Source organism: Panthera tigris, chromosome X (genome assembly GCF_018350195.1).
Source record: "Panthera tigris isolate Pti1 chromosome X, P.tigris_Pti1_mat1.1, whole genome shotgun sequence".
Lineage (NCBI taxonomy): Eukaryota > Metazoa > Chordata > Mammalia > Carnivora > Felidae > Panthera > Panthera tigris.
Window position 1 is genome coordinate 41855259 of NC_056677.1, and position 19198 is coordinate 41874456.

At 46.8% G+C, this 19198-nt stretch overlaps 1 protein-coding gene across 3 annotated transcripts; it reads left to right on the plus strand.

Moving 5' to 3' along the window:
- Positions 1 to 7014: 7014 nt before the first annotated feature.
- PORCN (porcupine O-acyltransferase) lies at positions 7015 to 18808 on the plus strand. 3 transcript variants are annotated; one of them, XM_042974865.1, is made up of 14 exons: positions 7015 to 7120; positions 7786 to 7958; positions 10151 to 10343; positions 10657 to 10700; positions 11095 to 11276; positions 11357 to 11487; positions 11603 to 11620; positions 13018 to 13143; positions 13304 to 13404; positions 14579 to 14655; positions 14748 to 14811; positions 14918 to 15003; positions 15995 to 16105; positions 18340 to 18808. In XM_042974865.1, the coding sequence occupies exons 2-14, from the start codon at positions 7823 to 7825 to the stop codon at positions 18439 to 18441; spliced, it is 1371 nt and encodes a 456-aa protein (XP_042830799.1). In that variant the 5' UTR covers positions 7015 to 7120; positions 7786 to 7822; the 3' UTR covers positions 18442 to 18808. The 3 variants fall into 3 exon arrangements, with proteins under 3 accessions (XP_042830799.1, XP_042830800.1, XP_042830801.1); XM_042974866.1 differs by lacking the exon at positions 11603 to 11620 and having other exon boundaries at positions 18340 to 18807; XM_042974867.1 differs by lacking the exon at positions 7786 to 7958 and having other exon boundaries at positions 18340 to 18807.
- Positions 18809 to 19198: the final 390 nt, after the last annotated feature.

The following is a 19198-nucleotide window of genomic DNA, read 5'->3' on the forward strand; positions in this document are numbered from 1 at the left end:
GCAGTGGCTGAATAAACTGTGGTACGTTCACTCAATGGAGTCTTACACAGCTGTAGAAAGATCAATGCTATGAACTGATGACAAGTGATTCCAAGGACATATGTTAAGTGAAAAAAGGAAAGCGCACAAAAGTATCTGGACCTAGAGGGTATTATGCTAAGTGAAATAAGTCCCACAGAAAAAGACAAATACCATAGGATTTCACCTATATGCGGAATCTAAAAAACAAAATAAACAGACATACACAGATTATATGGATATATAGGATTATGTCACTCACACTCTGTCACTCAAAAATAAATTAAAAATGTCCAAAAAAAAAAAAAAGGGGGTTGGGTGCTCAACTGAATGACCCACCCGGGCACCCCATAAATAAAAAAAATTTTTTTTGAGAGAAAAGTATCTACATTATGCAACCCTTCATGTAAGAAATAAGAGGATTTAAGTAAAACATGTATATTTGCATATCTTTACAAAGAGAAACATATTAGGGACAAACCAGCAGCCATTTTTTAAATTTTTTTTACTGTTTATTTATTTTTGAGAGAGAGAGAGAGAGAGAGAAGGCAGAGCATGAGTGGGGGAGGGGAAGAGAGAGAGAGAGAGAGAGAGAGAGAGAGAGAGAGAGAGAGAGACACAGAATGTGAAGCAGGCTCCAGGCTCTGAGCTGTCAGCACAGAGCCCGACGCTGGGCTTGAACTCAGAAACCATGAGATCATGACCTGAGCTGAAGTCAGACCCTTGACCAACTGAGCCACCCAGGCTCCTGGAAATCAGCAACTATTAAAGTTGGTTGCTTGGAGGGGCTGGGTGGGAGCAGGCTAGAAAGAATAGAATGGAGAAGTGATACTTCTCTGAGCATACTTGTTGGTATAGTTCTGACTTTTGAAACCATGTTAATGTTTTACATACTTAAAAAATAAAATTAACAAGGATCGGGGAAAATCCTAATATGGAATACAAACAGAAACAAATTAACCTTAACTGTATTTCAAACACAGCCACACTGAAGGAGAGCAGGAAAAAGAACTAACCCAAGTAACTTTTGAATATGGTATCCATCAGACTGAAGACAAAAGGACTGTGACAAATATTGACCTCTAGTTGGTAGATGTGCCTTCCACAGTAGTATCAGTTAGTGCATCTGAAACTACTGAATGTGTATCTTAGGATTGAGATAAGTAAATTCTCGTGGATAAAGAGAATCCGGTTTCTCAGTACTGGATAAGGGAGTTACAAATACAGAAAGCGAAAGGCTAGGATGAACACTCTGGTGTTGGATTGGTATTGTAGATGTCAGTAGGAACTCATAGAATTTAATATATAAGTAGAAATATGGACGTGTGGGTGGACTTACATACATATGTATATATGGATTCACTACATACATGCATCTATATTTATGTCCTAACTCTGTCCTCTGAGAAGGCCTTGAATCAGCAACACTATAGAAGCAATGAGCACTTCTAGTGCCCAGTTCTTGGTTTCCTAAATGCCATTTTCCACTAAAAGGAAACAAGTCTTCTTGGAGGAAATGGCTGACCCCAGAGTCATGACAGGGAATGTAAGAACTGGACCTGAAATATCCTGATGTGATATAAAGGAAAGATGTGCTCAGAAAATGATGGAGGCATGTCATAAGGACACAGGAACCAGTTGGAGAAGACTCCCACTGGCCAAATCTAGAATTAGAACATTAAAATAAACAATGAGAATTCTTTTCAACAAATGGTGCTAGGCAAACTGGGTATCTGCATGCAAAAGAATGAAGTTGGAATCTTACCTCACACCATATACAAAAATTAACTCAAAATAGATCAAACATCTAAATGTAAGGCCTAAAACTATAAAACTCTTAGAAGAAAACATAGGGGAAAGCTTCATGACATTTTGGGTTTGGTAATGGTTTCTTGGATAAGATACCAAAAGCACAGGCAACAAAAGTAAAAATAAGTTGGCTTTGCCAAAATTAAAAACTTCTGCTCATCAAAGGACACTATCAAATGAGTGAAAAGGCAACCCACAGAATAGGGTAAGAATACTTACAAATTATATATCTGATAAGAGGCTAATGTCCAGAATATATAAAGAACTTCTACAACTCAACAACAACAAAAAACAAAAAACCCAATCTTAAAATGAGCAATGGAAGGTGCGTGGGTGGCTTAGTTAAGCATCTGACTCTTGATTTCAGCTCAGGTCATGATCTCACGGTTCATGGGTCCCAGCCCCGCATAGGGCTCTGTGTTGACAGTGTGGAACCTGCTTAAGATTCTTCTCTCTCCCTCCTTCTCTCTCTCTCTCTCTCTCTACCCCTCCCCCCAATTAAATAAATAAACTTAAAAAAAAAAAAACAGGGGCACCTGGGTGGCCCAGTCAGTTAAGTGTCCAATTTCAGCTCAGATCGTGATCTTGCAGTCTGTGGGTTTGGGCCTTGCATCAGGCTCTGTGCTGACAGCTCAGAGCCTGGAGTCTGCTTCAGATTCTGTGTCTCCCTCTCTCTCTGCCCCTCCTCTGCTCATTCTCACTCTCTCTCTCAAAAATAAATAAACATTTAAAAAATAATAATAATAAACAAAATAAAATAAGCAAAGGACTTGAATAGACATCTCTCCAAAGAATATATATATAGATAGGGACAATAACCACATGAAAAGATGCTAAACATCACTAACCATTAGGAAATATCATTCAAAACCACAGTGAGATACCACCTCACACCCATTAGAATGGCTACTATAAAAAAAAATTTAATAACAAAAGAAGAAGTGTTGGCAAAGATACCCCTGTTGGAACCCCTATGAATCGAATGTAGGAGTGTAAAATGATACAGCCCCTGTGGAAAACAGTATGGTGGTTCCTCAGAAAGCAAAAAATAGAATTACCATAGGATCCAGGAATTCCATTTCTGGATATGTACCCAAAAGAATTGAAAGTAGGGACTCAAAGAGATATTTATAGACCCATGTTCATAGCAGCATTATTCCCAACAGCCAAAAAGTGGAAGCAACTCAAGTGTTTGTTGATGGATGAATGGGCAAACAAAATGTGACATATACATACAAAGGAATATTATTCAGTCTTAAAAAAGAAGGAAATTCTGATACATGCTCTAACCATGCATGAACCTTGAGAACATTATGCTAAGTGAAATAAGCCAGTCACAGAAAGGCAAATCTGTATGATTTCATTTATATGAAGTACTTAGAGTAGTCAAATGTATAGGAACAGAAAGTAGAATGGTGGTTGCCAGGGGCTGGAGGAGGGGGAAATGGGGAGCTGGTGTTTAATACAATACAGAGTTACAAATACAGGGTACAGAGTTTAAGTTTGAGAAGATAAAAATGTTCTGGAGATGGATGGTGGTGTTGATTACACAACACTGTGAATATATTTAATGTTACTAAACTGTACACTTAAAAATGGTTAAGATGGCTGGGGCACCTGGGTGGTTCAGTGAGTTGAGCATCTGACTTCAGCTCTGGTTGTGATCTCATGGCTCGCGAGTTCGAGCCTCGCGTCGGGTTCTGTGCTGACAGCTCAGAGCCTGAAACCTTCTGATTCTGTGTCTCCCTCTCTCTCTCTGCCCTTCCCCTCTAGTGTTCTGTCTCTCTCTCTCTCTCTCTCTCTCTCTCTCTCTCTCTCAAAAATAAATAAACGTTAAAAATTTTTTTAAATGGTTAAGATGGTAAACTTTATTGGGGCACCTGGCTGGCTCAGTGAGACTGTTGATCTTGGGGTTGTGAGTTCAAGCCCCACTCTGGGTGTAGAGATTACTTAAAACTTAAAACAAAATTTTTTTAAAGATGGTAAACTTTGTTACATGTTTTTTATCACAATTTTAAAACTTATGCTCAGTGAAAGAAACAAGACACAAAAGATGACATATTGTATGATTTCATTTATACAAAATGTCCAGAATAAGCTAATCTACAGAGACATGAAGAGATCAATGACATTGTCTAGGACTGTCAGGGGCAGATGGGGAGTGACTGCTAACAAGCACAAGGCTTCTTTTGGGGGTGATTGAAATGTCCTAAAAATAGACTGTGGTGATTTTTACACAAGTCTATAAAATATACTAACTACCCTTGCATTATACAACTAAGACAGGTGAGTTTTATGGTATGTAAATTATATCTCAATTAAGCTACTTTCATAAATAAAGATGGGGGGCGCATGGGTGGCTCAGTCAGATAAGCGTCTGACTTTGGCTCGGGTCATGATCTCACCGCTTTTAAGTTCGAGCCCCACATCAGGCTTTGTGCTGACAGCTCAGATTCGGATTCTGTGTCCCCTCTCTGTCCCTCCTCCATTCATTCTCTCTCTCTCTCTCTCTCTCTCAAAAATAAACATTAAGAACATTTTTTTAAAAAGTCAAATAACAATGAGTGCTGGTGAAGATGTGGATAAATTGGAACATTCATACTCTGCTGGTAGGAATGGAAGAAAATGTCCTCGTTCTTAGAAAATTCATATTGAAGTATTGAGTTGAAAAGGTATCACATCTTCAACTACTATCAAATAGTTTAAAAGAACTATAGATAGATACAGATGATAGAGATTAGAGACAGAGACAGAAAGAAACGGGGAAAATATGTTGTTATTATGAGACTTGGCATTGACATTAGATTGACTTGCCAAACTAATAATGAAAAATGGGATCTCATTGTCTTAATTTGCATCTCTTTAATTATGGAGAGACTATTTAAAATGCCTCAGAAATCATAATCCATAATGACCACAAAGGCTAACTAAAAGATTTGACAAATACACCCACCCTCTACTAAGCTCCAGTGATAAAAACATAAAATACCACATCTAGTAGATGTGAAATGGTATCTAATTATTGTTTTAATTTTGCATTTCAATGACAACTAAAGAGATTGGGTTATCTTTTCGTATATTAAATATATTGGTCATTTCAGGGGTCTTCTGCTGTAAATTACCTGAATATCCACTGTCCATTTTTCTAGTGTATTGTCTTTTTCTTACTGAGTTGTAGACATCTTTTATATGTCCTAGAGTCTAGATACTAGTTCTTTGTCATACACATCAAAAGACTACATGGAAACAATCAAGTCTGTGAAGCTCAGGGTCACCCATAGTGAGGATCTTCCAGTTTAAATGCCAGGTCTTGCAACTAAGGGAAATATTTCTGGCATATGCTGTGGGTCATTGTTGACTCTACTTGAGTATGTTTGAAAACTGAGGGAAAAATTAAAATGGTAATTCATAGAATGTAGTCTGTATTCTGCTGTTAAGGAAAGAAAATAATGTTTGTGCATCTGGACTATTATATAATAATAATAATAATTATTATTATTATTATTATTATTATATATTTAATGAATAATTAACTGTTAAATATTTCCACTTGTAATACGTGAGTATCAATCTTATGAGTTAAAATTCTAACTTTATGCTAACATTTTTTAATGTTTATTTTTTGAGGGAGAGAGAGAGAGAGAGCAGGGAACAGGCAGAGAGAGAAAGGACACACAGAATCTGATGCAGGCTCCAGGCTCTGAACTGTCAGCACAGAGCCCGCTGGGAGGATCGAACTCACAGACCCTGAGATCATGACCTGAGCTGAAGTTGGACGCTTAACCTAACCAGCTGAGCCACCCTGGCACCCATATGCTAACACTTTTTAAAGAGACGAGACATACGTTTCTCTTCAACTGCCATTGGTATTTCCAAGCAAAGAAGTGGTAATCCCACTCTTTTGTTCAACAGAAAGGGACATTGAAGCCCAGTGAGTGGGCATGACTTGCCCAGCTCATATTGGCAGGTATTAATCTGATTAGATCCTGTATTCCTTAGCTCCTCAGGTCATGGTGGGGTGCAGCTTGACCTGGGCTTTCTTCTTCCTTCCAACTCATGCTAAATATGCAGTATGTACCCAATAAATGCCCCTTTGTAAAGCCCTTCATCAGCCTAAGGATAAGGACAGAGGGGAGTGTCTCGACGCTGTAGGGTAAGGGCTGTAGACAGCAGGTGCTGCATAAATCCTCAGTGTTGGTACAGATAGAACCCAATGCCAATCATTGTTGGGGGCACTGTAAGTGCTTTTTTTTTTTTAACGTTTATTTATTTTTGAGACAGAGAGAGATAGAGCATGAACGGGGGAGGGTCAGAGAGAGAGGGAGACACAGAATCTGAAACAGGACCCAGGCTCTGAGCTGTCAGCACAGAGCCCCGACGCGGGGCTTGAACTCACAGACCGCAAGATCACGACCTGAGCTGAGGTCGGACGCTTAACCGACTGAGCCACCCAGGCCCCCCGTGTAAGTGCTTAAACATGCTCCCAATGGATGCTCTGTTCTAGCCTCCCAGTTCACAGGGAACACTAGTTGCTGGGTTCTCCCTCAAGGCAGGTGTGAGCCCAGCAGGGAATTAAGCAGGCAAATCAGTTCTCAAAGACAAGCTAAGTGCTGACAAGGAATCCCCAGGGGAAGTACAGGCACCTAATTCGTGCCCCTAGGTGACACAGTAATTATAAACGCTTCTGGCCCGTCTCTGGAGGTGAGTAGGGTTGAAGATTCCTTTAGTTCCCTCACCGGAGGGGGAAGGAGAGATCTCGATTTATTTTCCCATCTGTGAAATGGGGGCACAAAAGTAGCCAGACTTGCGCTGGTGGGCAGTTTGGCCGGCTCGCAGGAGCAGGCTTTCCTTCTCCCTCCCCCATCTTTCCCATCTCAGCTTCCAAGGGTTAGGAATTTGACGATTTGAAAGTTGGTTCTCGGATCGTCAGAAGACCTCCCGAAGCGAACCTTCAAGGGGCTGCATCAGCACCAAGAGGCCGGAAAGGTGCTGGCGCCAACGTTCCGCGCGCCGACGTCCTCCCGCTCCCGGCTCCTCTCAACCTCCTGCTCCTCCTTCCTTCCATCCTCCGGCTCCCCTCCTCCTCCGTCCCCGCCCCTCTTCTGCCCTCTCATTGGCGGAGCTGGCCGGCCAGGCCTCCCCGGGATTTAAAGGGCCCGCTCTCCGCGCCGCCCTGGGAACCGCAGCTGGTCCCGGCCTTGCGGCCTGCGGGGGAGGCTGCCCGGAGGAGGCGGCGACGGTGGCGGTGGCGGTGCGTCCCTGGCCCCCAGGACCGCGGCTTCCTTCCTGCCAGGTAAGTCGCCAGCACGGCGCGTGCGGCTGCCTGGCTCCCATCCTGAGCCGGCCTCCCCGCGCGGGTCTGCAGCGCACGTCCTGGGGCCCCTCTCCATCACCTTTCCCACTTCTCCAATTGCTACATCCCCTACTACCAACCCCACCTCCCTGCAGTCCCCCGGGCCTGGGCAGAGCTTTGTTGGTGGCTGCAAGAGGCCAGGTGGGGGTGAGATGGGGCACGCAGGGGATACAGGACACCCCCCACATCCGTACAAGAAGAGATGCACACGGCTCCCAAGTGTCACAGGATCTCCCTCTCTGCCCTCCACACAGAATGACTCTACCTTAGAAACCAGGGAGCCCCCTGCCCCCATTTGCTGTGTGGGCCTAGAATGTACACCATTTAATTACCATCGGACCTGGACTGTTCACAACAATGGAGAAACACATTCACCACAGGTCATGGGTTGTGTGTGTACACCCAGGACACACACACACACACACACACACACACACACACACACACACAGTTGGTGGCACAGTCTGATGTACCCGACATTCACACCCTCCCCCAGTCCCCGGGTACCATGTCTCTACGTGAAGGGCCCCAGACTGAAATCTGAATGTTCAAGTCCATCTTGAACATGATACATCCTGGCTCCTTCTATGTCCCCACTTTGACAGGTCTATCCGTCTGTCCATCCATCCGTGGGGGTCAGCAATGGCCACCTTCAGCCGCCAGGAATTTTTCCAGCAGCTGCTGCAGGGCTGTCTCCTGCCCACTGCCCAGCAGGGCCTTGACCAGATCTGGCTGCTCCTTGCCATCTGCCTCTCCTGCCGCCTCCTCTGGAGGCTTGGTAAGTGCTTGCCACACCATGTGCCACCATGCCAGGCCATATCACACATATCCCATTCATCCATACCAAGCCACATCTTACCCTGCTACATCTTTGCCACACCAAGCCATACTCCAACATGTCTAGCCCCTTGCATCCCACCAGCCCAAGTACCATTCCGCCACACCATGTCCTTAATGCTCAGCCACACCATGCCACACCATGCCAAGCCACATCCTGCCATGGCAAGCCAGGTTTTTCAGTACGCCTGGGTTCTGGGATTCTGGAAAGCTAAGGTTCTTGAGTCTTGGGATCCTGAAATGTCTACATCCCAAGGTTATTAGATTCTGGAATGCTGATGTCACAGAGTTATTGAGTCCCAAAGTATCATATTGCAGGGCTTGGGCATTCTGACAAACTGAAATTCTCACATTTCAAGGCATCCAAAATGCTGGCATTCTGGATTTCTAAAATCAGGGCATGATGAGATTTCTGGATTGTAGGATTCTGGAATTGTTTCCACAATGATGGCAAGCCTATATCCAAATGATGAGGTTCCAAGTTCCCAAGGTCCCTCTTGGATGCTGAGAATTTTAGAAATCTGAGATTCAGAGATTCTATAATTTCTTTTCTTTATTTTAAGTTTATTTATTTATTTTTTTAGTAATCTCTACACCCAACATAGGGCTCAAACTCATGACCCCGAGATCAAGAGTTGCATGCTTTATTGGCCAAGCCAGCCAGGCACTCCTACTCTGCTTTCTTTCTTGTATTAAAAATTTTTTTAATGTTTATTTATCTTTGAGAGACAGAGTGCAAGTGGATGAGGGGCAGAGAGAGAGGGAGACACAGAACTTGAAGCAGGCTCCAGGCTCTGAGCCATCAGCACAGAGCCCGATGTGGGCTCAAACTCACAAGCCGTGAGATTGTGACCTGAGCTGAAGCTGGATGCTTAACCGACTGAGCCACCCAGGCACTCCTTCTTTTTTCTTTTATTTTAAATGGATGTTTTGTTTTTTCCCAGGTTCATCATTTTGAAATATTTCAAAGTTACCGAAAAGTTAAGGTGAAAGAATGTCATGGGCAACCATATATGCATTTCCAGATTCTCCAAACGTCAACATCTTGACACATTAGCTCTATCTGCCTATCTATCTATCTACCTATGATCTTCCTGAATCATATGAAGAACGTGCTGACACTACACCCAAATCCTTCAATGTGTGTCCCCCAAGAACTTCTTCCCCCAACAAATGCACCCTCACCCATCATCTCTCAAGAAATTTAATCTGGATGCAGTAATAGTATCCGACATAAATTGATATTCAAATTTTTCAGAGTTCCCAAAATGTCCTTTATAGATGTTTCTTTTCTTTAGTTTTTTAAACATTAAAAAAATTAATGTTTATTTTATTTTTGAGAGCAGGGGAGGGGCAGAGAGAGAGAGAGGGGGAGACACAGAATCGTAAACAGGCTCCAGGCTCTGAGCTGTCAGCACAGAGCCTGACACAGGGCTCAAACTCATGAACTGCAAGATCATGACCTGAGCCGAAGTCAGCACTTAACCGACTGAGCCACCCTAAACTTTTTTAACAGAGAGAGAGAGCATGCGCATGAGCTGGGGAAGGGCAGAGGGAGAGGGAGAGAGAGAATCTTAAGCAGGCTCCACACCTAGTGTGGAGCCTGATGTGGGGCTTTATCTCACGAGTTCCAAGATCATGACCTGAACTGAAATCAAGAATCAGACGCTTAACCAATTGAGCCACCCAGGCACCCCTGTTTCTTTTCTTGAAACCCAGGCCCTGCCACCTATCCAGCTCCCCAACACCCAACACCCGCTCTGGGCCTCCTGCATCTCACCCCATTCCAACCTCTAGGCCTTTGCCCATGCTGTGCCCTCTGCCTGGGTTGCCCTCCCTTCCCTACCAGGCCATTTAACTTCCCTTTTTTTTTTTTTAAACTTTATTTATATTTTAAGAGAGACAGACAGACAGTGTGAGCAGGGCAGGGGCAGGGGCAGACAGAGAGCGAGAGAGAGAATCCCAAGCCAGCTCCGCACTGTCAGTGCAGAGCCCAATGTGGGGCTCAAACCGATGAAGCGTAAGATCATGACCTGAGCCGAAACCAAGAGTCGGACACTTAACCAACTGAGCCACCCAGGCAGCCCCCAACTTCCCTTTCTTGTTCTCTTTCTCTCTCTCTGACACCTGAAGGGTTGCCATCCTACCTGAAGCATGCAAGCACCGTGGCAGGTGGCTTCTTCAGCCTCTACCACTTCTTCCAGCTGCACATGGTTTGGGTCGTGCTGCTCAGCCTCCTGTGCTACCTCGTGCTGTTCCTCTGCCGACATTCCTCCCATCGTGGCGTCTTCCTCTCCGTCACCATCCTCATCTACCTACTCATGGGGTACGGGTGCGAGTCCTCATCCCCACACCATTGGCAAAAGGGCCAGTGGGGCCCCCCAGGTCACTCCTCGTGAGGTTGATCAGGACGGGGAGGGCATGGGGGTATTCCCGGATGGGGGAGAGGGAATCGGGGAGACGTGTTCTTTCTAAAGGCTGTGCGGGACAGGCTGGGCTTGGGCTCTCCCCACTGGAGGAGGGAGTCCTGGAGAATTATTCCTCCAGGACATTATGCGGGCTCGGGGAAGATAAAACCCTCTCCTTTGTGGTCTCCAAGACCATGGGAGTCATGGGCCAAGACCACCTTCTTTCCTCAGTGAGATGCACATGGTGGACACCGTGACATGGCACAAGATGCGAGGTAGGCAGCCCTGGCCCTCTCACCTGCCCCAGCCCTCCTGCTCCACTCCACATCTCCTAATTCCCCAACCCTGTCTTTCCTTCCCCACTTTTCTCCCTCATCCGCCCACCCCAGTGGACACGCAGGCCTCTGATGCCCCTCACATCTGTGTCTCTCTCTCTCCACCATGACTTCCCCCTCCCGTCTGTCTGTCCTATCTCATGTCCATGCCTGACACGTGAGGAAGTGTGTCTGCTGGTCCTGGGCCCACCTGCTCACCTGCCTCTTTGACACTGTGCCCACCTGTCCACACTTGTCCTCCTCTTTTCCTACCACCTCTCACCTGGTGCCCCCCCTATCTCCCTACACGGACCTGCTCTCTGCCTGCCCACTTGACCACGGGCGCCACACATAGGGGCCCAGATGATCGTGGCCATGAAGGCGGTGTCTCTGGGCTTCGACCTGGACCGGGGCGAGGTGGGTGCAGTGCCCTCGCCCGTGGAGTTCATGGGCTACCTCTACTTCGTGGGCACCATCGTCTTTGGGCCCTGGATATCCTTCCACAGCTACCTACAGGCTGTCCAAGGCCGCCCACTGGTGAGGTCCTGGGTAGACAGGTGGGCAGGGACTGTGGGAGCCACCACGGGGCAGTGTTCATGGAGCCTTGATCCCTACAGAGCCGCCGATGGCTGCAGAAGGTGGCCCGGAGCCTGGCGCTGGCCCTGCTGTGCCTTGTGCTGTCCACCTGTGTGGGCCCCTACCTCTTCCCATACTTCATCCCCCTTGATGGTGACCGCCTCCTTCGCAAGTGAGCACAGCCTTTGAGGCCTCTGCCCCACAGTGAGGGGGTTGGGTAGGGGCCTGGGGTCTCCCCAGCTCTGAGCCTGTCTCTTAATGCTTCTATCTGTCTTCTGTTACTACAGCAAGAAACGCAAAGCCAGGTAAATGAGGGCAGGTGCTGAGGGCGAGCGGGGCTGACCGGGGGGTGGGGGCACAGTCTGTGACCGCTTTGTTCTTTAATCTGAGGCTATCTGACCATCTATCCCGTGACTAGACATAGACTGAATGCCTGTAGCTCTTGTGTGACCAAGATTGGCTCTGTGAATTTGTATGACTGACATCGTACCACATAACTGGGTCTGGCTATCCATCTGTTCCACTGTTAGGAACAAGTTATGCAACCACAATGGGGAGTGACAAGTATGTGTTGGTGGGTGATGCTGACCTGTCTGTGACTCTAGCTAGGGGCGTATATGGGTTGTTTGCCTACCAGCCGCTCACTCACTGTGTGAGACTGGTGTTCTGGCTGTCTAGCTGTGCCATTGTCAATGATGAGCTGTGTGCCTGTCTTTGGAGAAGATAAAGCTGGGTTGACTGGAACTCTGGCTGGGGATGGGTCTGGCTGTAGCATGCTGTTTGCCTGTCTGTGATGGATTCCACTGGTGAGTCAGCCTTCTCTGGCTGCCTGGTGTCATCTAGCTGAGGGATTGTGACTGACCGTGCGCCTGTGCCTGGCTGCAGGACCGTCCATCCACCTGTGGTGTGACTGTAGGATTTAATCCAACTGTTTGATTGTATGACCCTGTCTCCCACTCACTCACTGCTGATGGTGTCTGATGCTGGATGAGGCTCCCAAAGGTGGAGTGCCTCGCCCAGTGTCACCTAGCTAAGCCGCCAGGCATCATTCGCAGGAATGATTCCAGACCCTACGCTTTTTCCAGGATGCTGTTTCTCACCGTGTCTGACTGTACAACGGATGGGATGACTGTCTTGAGTGTAGTATCATGTACATGTGCATAGCAGGGTGCTTGGTGGTGTCTGTGCCTAAATAAAGGACTTCGGTGTATCTTATGGTGACTGAGTCAGACTAGGGAGCTATGAGGCTGGGAGTCTGATGGTATTTGTATCTGGCCACATGGCTGTGTCAGTGTGTAGTGTGGTGAGGTCAAGTCTCCGACAGTGGCTGGGTCTAGATGTCTGGCCTTGTGAGACTGTAGGGCTGTGTCCTATTATAGGGCAGCTCACACATCTGTTTGAGGCACATGAAATGAACTGACGGTGTGTAGATGCGTGTGACTGTCACAGTGCCCCTCTTCTGCCACCATGTTTCTGTCTTGTCTTGTCTTGTCTTGTCTTGTCTGCAAACAACTCAGGCCAGCCTCCAGGGCCTCTCTGACTCTCTTTCCTTTCTTCTCTGCTGCCTTCCTGACCCCTGGGGGCCCTAGGGGCACCATGGTAAGGTGAGTCTACAGAGTGGGGCTGGGGATGCTGACACATGGCGGGGTATCATGCCGGTGCCTAGGAATGATCCCTCTCTCCCCTGCCCCTTTCTCCCCAGGTGGCTGCGAGCCTACGAGAGTGCTGTCTCCTTCCACTTCAGCAACTATTTTGTGGGCTTTCTGTCCGAGGCCACGGCCACGTTGGCAGGGGCTGGCTTCACCGAGGAGAAGGATCACCTGGAATGGTGGGGAGGGCTGGGGGGGCCCCCTCTCCCACAGGGTGCTGCCTAGAGGAGCCGCAGGGAGGGGGAGGGTGCTCCCAGGGGAGGGAACAGCCAAGACAGAGGTGTGGAGGTCAGCTGGCGTGAGACACCACATGAATTTGCATGTCTCTTTTGCCCACAGGGACCTGACGGTGTCCAAGCCACTGAACGTGGAGCTGCCGCGGTCCATGGTGGAAGTTGTTACAAGCTGGAACTTGCCCATGTCTTATTGGCTAAATAACTGTGAGTCACCAAGTCACCACTCCAAGAGTTGAGAGTCCCCAACCCAGGCCCTTCCCCACATTCATATAACAAACATTTACTGAGAACCTATTGTGTGCTAGGCACTGAAGATACTGCAGGGACCAGGGGGGAGAAAAACCAAAATCTCTGCCCCTGTGGTGGTGGCAGTTTTGTGGGGAGAGCAGACAGCAAGAGAAAAAAATACATATCTCAAGTGGTGACAAGTACTATGGTAAAAAAAAAAAAAATGAAGCAAGTAAAGATAATCTGGGAATGTTGGCACGAGTGTGTGTGTGTGTGTGTGTGTGTGTGTGTGTGTGTGTGTGTTGGAGGGGGTTTTGCAATTTTAAATAAATTAGCCAGAGCAAGCCCCCCTGAGGAGGTGACATTTGAGCAAACACCTGAGCAAGGTGAGAGAACAAGCGATGCAAATGTGTGAGGGAGGAGTGTAACAGATGGAGGGAGGAGTGTAACAGATGGAAAGCACAGCCAGTGCAAAGGCCCTGAGGTAGGAGCATACTTGGCACTTGGAGGAACAGGGAGGAAACCAGTACAGCAGGAGCAGAGTGAGTGAGGGAACCAGTGGAAGGAGGTGAGGTTAGAGAGGTGATAGGGGCCTGGTCCCCTAGGGCTTCACTGACCACAGGAAGGATTTTGGCTTTTTCTCTGGGAAGTGGAGCCAAAGCAGGGGTCTGAGCAGAGGATGGCTGAGGGCTGACTTGGGTCATAACAGGACCCTCTGGCTGCTATGAGAGCAGGTGGGAAGGGGGCAAGGGTGGAAGCAGTAAAGAGGCCATGGCAGCAGCACAAGTGAGCAATGGTGGTAGTGGCAGTGGCCATGGAGAGGAGAGGTCAGATTCTGGAAAAATTCTGAGGGTAAGTCTGACAGGATTTGCTGAGAGTTTAGTTGTGGGAATAGGGGGAGAGCAGAGCAAGGGTGATCGTAGGCTTTTACCCTGAGGAACTAAAAGAGTAGAGTTGACATCAGCTGAACTTGGGGATACCGTGGGAGGAGCAGGTTGGGAGGGAAGATCAGGCGCTAAGTTTGAGGCCATTATAAAGATTTTATCCTGGGAGCTCCAGCAGGTCGTGGGTTCCTCACCTTGCCCTACAGCCCCCCAGGAAGGGCAGAGGGGATCCCAGGAGCCTCTTGACCCTCATCTCCCCCTTCCAGATGTTTTCAAGAATGCTCTTCGTCTGGGGACCTTTTCTGCCGTGCTGGTCACCTATGCAGCCAGTGCCCTCCTGCACGTGAGCAGGGCAGAGCGGGATATTGAGTGGGGGGAGCTGGGCAGGGGTGGCAGCACCTCCTCACTCACTTCATCGCCCCCGGGGCCCCCTAGGGTTTCAGCTTCCATTTGGCTGCGGTGCTGCTATCCCTGGCATTTATCACTTACGTGGAACATGGTAAGCACAGAGCCCAGCCCAGCAGATGGGATGGAAGGTGGGACAGGGCTGGACCACTGTCCCCTGAGGCTAACCTGACCCCCTTATCTCCTGACATCCACTCCAGTCCTCCGGAAGCGCCTGGCTCGGATCCTCAGTGCCTGCGTCTTGTCGAAACGGTGTCCACCAAACTGTTCGCACCAGCATCGCTTGGTGAGGGTTCAGCCCAACACTCCCCCTCAAAATCGTTACATCTGTCTCCATCTTCTTTCTGTCTCAGGATGCCCAGCTTCCTCTTCTGGCACCTGAGCCATCCCCAGAACCTCGCTTTTATTCACTAGCATCCATTTCTATAACAAACATTTATCAAGCACCTGCTCTATACACACCTGGCATTTGTCCCCTCACTGAACATTTATTGAGTACCTACTGGTATCAGGCACTATTCTAGGCACTGGAGACACAATGGTGAACAAAACAGACTGAAGTCCCAGCCCTATGGGACAAATATTTTAACAGATGAGACAGTAAATTTTTTAAAAGTCAGTAGAGAATAATAGTTTCTTAGATTGTGATTCATGCCAAGGAGAAAATACATAAGAGAAACGGGAGGGGAAGTATCGAGGAGCATGAGTGGTTTTAATTTTAGATAGGGAGGTGACTTTCGAGCTCTTTAACTGAAGGAGATGAGGAAGAGAAGCATTCCAGGCAAAGAGAACAACCCGTGTAAAGGTTCTGAGATGGGAGAGAGCCTGGAATATTTGAGGAACAACAAGGAAGCTAGTGTGGCTTGAGCAGAGCGAGTGAGGTGGGGAGAGTGGTGGATCTTGTAGGTCATGGTGAGGATTTGTTTTTGTTTTTCATTTGCTTGCAATGAGAAATATGGACAACCTCAGATTTGTGTCCCACCCAGCAACTGACGTTTATCACCCTAAGCCCCCTAACTCAAGTCTCTCCATTCTTCCTCTTCTGCCTGAATATCTCCCCCTGGATGCCCTCAGGCTAAAGTACCCTCATCCTTGGATGAGCTCCCATGGGAAGATCTGAACCATCTTTTTCCTACCCCAGGGCATGCCCTGTGCACTAGACATCCTCATTCCCGGGACCTACTGTGCCTTGCATCTCCCTGGGTTCCCCTGCCCAGGTGGGGCTGGGAGACAGCGAGTAGATCCAGCTGCCAAACATATCCATCTGTCCCCCACAGGGCCTGGGGGTGCGAGCCTTAAACCTGCTCTTTGGGGCCCTGGCCATCTTCCATCTGGCCTACCTGGGCTCCCTGTTTGATGTCGATGTGGATGACACCACAGAGGAGCAGGTGAGGCGGGGCCCTGGGCTGGAGGTTACTTAGGGTTGTGCTACCTGCTCATGGGAACCACGAGGACAAAGGTGAAGAGGCCGAGGCATGAGGACCTTGTGTCGTGCATCTCTAGCCTGTGAAGCTTGTGCTCCTCAGTTGCTCTTTCCCATTGTCCTTCTGGTTGATTCGTATTGTTGGGGCTCTCATTAGGGCGAAGTGTGCAAACTATTTTACTTATAGAATTGATTTCACAGAGATAGAGTGCAAAATCCAAGTTTAACTTGTCAAAGAATTAATTATTTCATCATATTTTTGTTTAGGTAGAATTCGCATGGTTTCCTTCTTATTTAATTAAAAAAGTATTTTTACTCAGGTTGAGTGTGCAAAGTCTGGATTCTGCTTTAAGAATGTACATTAAAATGTATATACTATTTTTATTCATGTGGAGTATGCACATTCCAGATTTTACTCCTTTTTAAATGAAAAGCAATTTTAAAAAGACTGTTTCTTCCTATGGCTCTTGCAGGATTCAGGTGTTGCTTCTCTTTTAAATTTTTTATTTTTAATTGAAAATAAAACTTTATTTTATACTTTATTTTATTACTTTATTTTATGCTTTCTGTCATTAAAAGCAATTTTTTTTAATTTTTTTAATATTTATTTATTTTGGGGGCGCCTGGGTGGCTCAGTCGGTTGAGCGTCCGACTTCAGCTCAGCTCATGATCTCATGGCTTGTGAGTTCGAGCTCCGCGTCGGGCTCTGTGCTGACAGCTCAGAGCCTGGAGCCTGCTTCTGATTCTGTGTCTCCCTCTCTCTCTGCCCCAACCCACTCGCATTCTGCCTCTGTCTCTCAAAAATAAATAAACATTAAAAAAAAACTTTTTTTTAATGTTTATTTATTTATTTTTGAGAGAGCACAAGCAGGAGAGGCACAGAGAGAGGGGGACAGAGGATCCAAAGTGGGCTCTGTGCTGACAGGCTGACAGCAGCAAACCTGATATGGGGCTCAAACTCATGAACCTCAAGATCATGACCTGAGCCGAAGTCAGATGCTCAACCAACTGAGCCACCCAGTCGCCCCTAAAAACAATTTTTAATTTTTATTAAGGTTGGGTGCAAAATCTAGGTTTTGTTCTATTTTTATTTTTTCTTGTTTTATTTTTTAAAGTTTTTAAATTATTTAAGTAATCTCTACACCCAATGTGGGCCTCCAACTCCCAACCCCAATATCAAGAATCGCGTGCTCTTCCAACTGGGCCAGCTAGGCGCCCCTCTTGTTTTATTTTTATTAAAACACTTAAAAACAGTTCATACATATATCACAAGGTTCAAAAACCAAACAGTATTCAAGATAGTCAAGGAAAAGTCTTGCTCCTACTGTCTACCCCCTGCCCTCTTACAAGTAACTACTTTTAGTGGTTTTATTAAAATATCCTTCTAAAATGTAAGCACAAATATAAAAATATATTTTAATTCCCTTTCCCACCCCAAGTTTTGCCCTAAAGTAACTCGTGAATGATACCGTTCTGCGTGTTGCTGTTTTCACGTAATTCTTGAACATCTTCCACAAAAGTACATGGAATGTCCTCATTCATTTGTTTTCCACTGTGAGGATAGGACCCAGTGTAATTTGCCCTTATCAGTGAACACCCAGGTGATTTCCAGCCCTTTTCCTATTGCAAATGGTGCTGCAGTAAGTAATACCCTCGTACCCATGTGGATTCACAGGTATAGACAGAACTATAGGATCTAGCCTTCATAGTTACAATGGAAAAGTTACCTTTTTGCCCTCCCACCAGCATTGTGTGACCATATCTGTCGCCCTATCAACAGGGTGCCTCTCACACTTCCTGGATATGTTTGCCAGTTTTAGAGGAGGAAGATTATGAGTGAAGCGGAGTATCTTTTCATTTGTTTAAGAGCCATTGGTTTTTTTCCTTAGTGAGAATGACATACTCCTTTGCCAGTTTTTTTTTTCTTTTTGAAAGATTGATTTCTAGGAGCTCCTTGTATAGTAAGGAGAGTACAGGTCAGAGAGTGGGACTGCCTTGTCTTGTTCTTAAAATAATTTTTAAAGAAGAAGAAAACATGAAAGAAAAAAGACCCCTCTTTCATATGTACCCAGTCTCTTCTCTGGGGCCTCACCTAGGGCTACCATGGAGTCACAGAAATGTCCTTGAGCAAAGGATGAGTTTTTTGGAGATCTTTTTTATTCTTGCCGAGTGGGATTGTCACCTCTTTCTCTCCCACAGGGCTACGGCATGGCATACACTGTCCACAAGTGGTCAGAGCTCAGCTGGGCCAGTCACTGGGTCACTTTTGGATGTTGGATCTTCTACCGTCTCATAGGCTGAGGCACATCTATGGATCCTCAAAGCTCCCTCAAGACCCCTCCTCAGGATGGGGGATGAGGGAAGGCCCTATCTCTAATTCTTGATCCCTCTCCATCCTTAACCCCCCCAACACTCCTACACACACACATGCTCATGTGTGCACTCACATACACACACACACACACACACACACACAATTTCCATGCCTGTCTATCCCCACCCCACCACAAGGCGGGAAGGGGGTGGTCCCTGCTGGGGCCTAGGGGTGGAGGATGCTTGGGGAATCAGAGAGGGGGAGATCCAGGGCCTCCCCGCCTTCCTTCTCCCTTTTTATATACAGTTTGTTATTGTCAAATAAAAGTAGGAAAGATACAAAAGGCTCTTTCTTCACTGACCAGTGGGGAATAGAGGTGAGTGAGGAATGGGCACAGCATGGATAAAGGTTTGGAAGCTGGAAATCATGAAGAGGGAGTACATTGTGACTGGTTCGTGGTTAATTTATTATTGTTCACGATTGGATGATGAGCCTGAGGACCGCATAGCTTGATTTGAGTGGGGCCAGGACAGATTGGATAGTTGGATGTGGGCGAGTCCTGATACTTAACTGGCTGGAAAACTGAGGGATCCCTATTCTGATTGGTTGCTCTGACAAGGACAGAGAGGGGGAAAGCAAGAAAGATGAAGAGTTCCTGCTTATTGGTCCTTAGGACCGAAGCTTGTGGGTTCCAATTGGAAAGGAAGGTCTGGGTTCTGACTGATTGCGCGGTCTGGGGTGCCT

Coding starts and splice junctions, on each gene's coding strand:
- PORCN (XM_042974865.1), top strand. CDS start 7,823: ATGGCCACCTTCAGCCGCCAGGAATTTTTCCAGCAGCTGCTGCAGGGC. Junction 7,959..10,150: donor CCGCCTCCTCTGGAGGCTTG/GTAAGTGCTTGC, acceptor TGACACCTGAAG/GGTTGCCATCCTACCTGAAG. Junction 10,701..11,094: donor GACATGGCACAAGATGCGAG/GTAGGCAGCCCT, acceptor CGCCACACATAG/GGGCCCAGATGATCGTGGCC.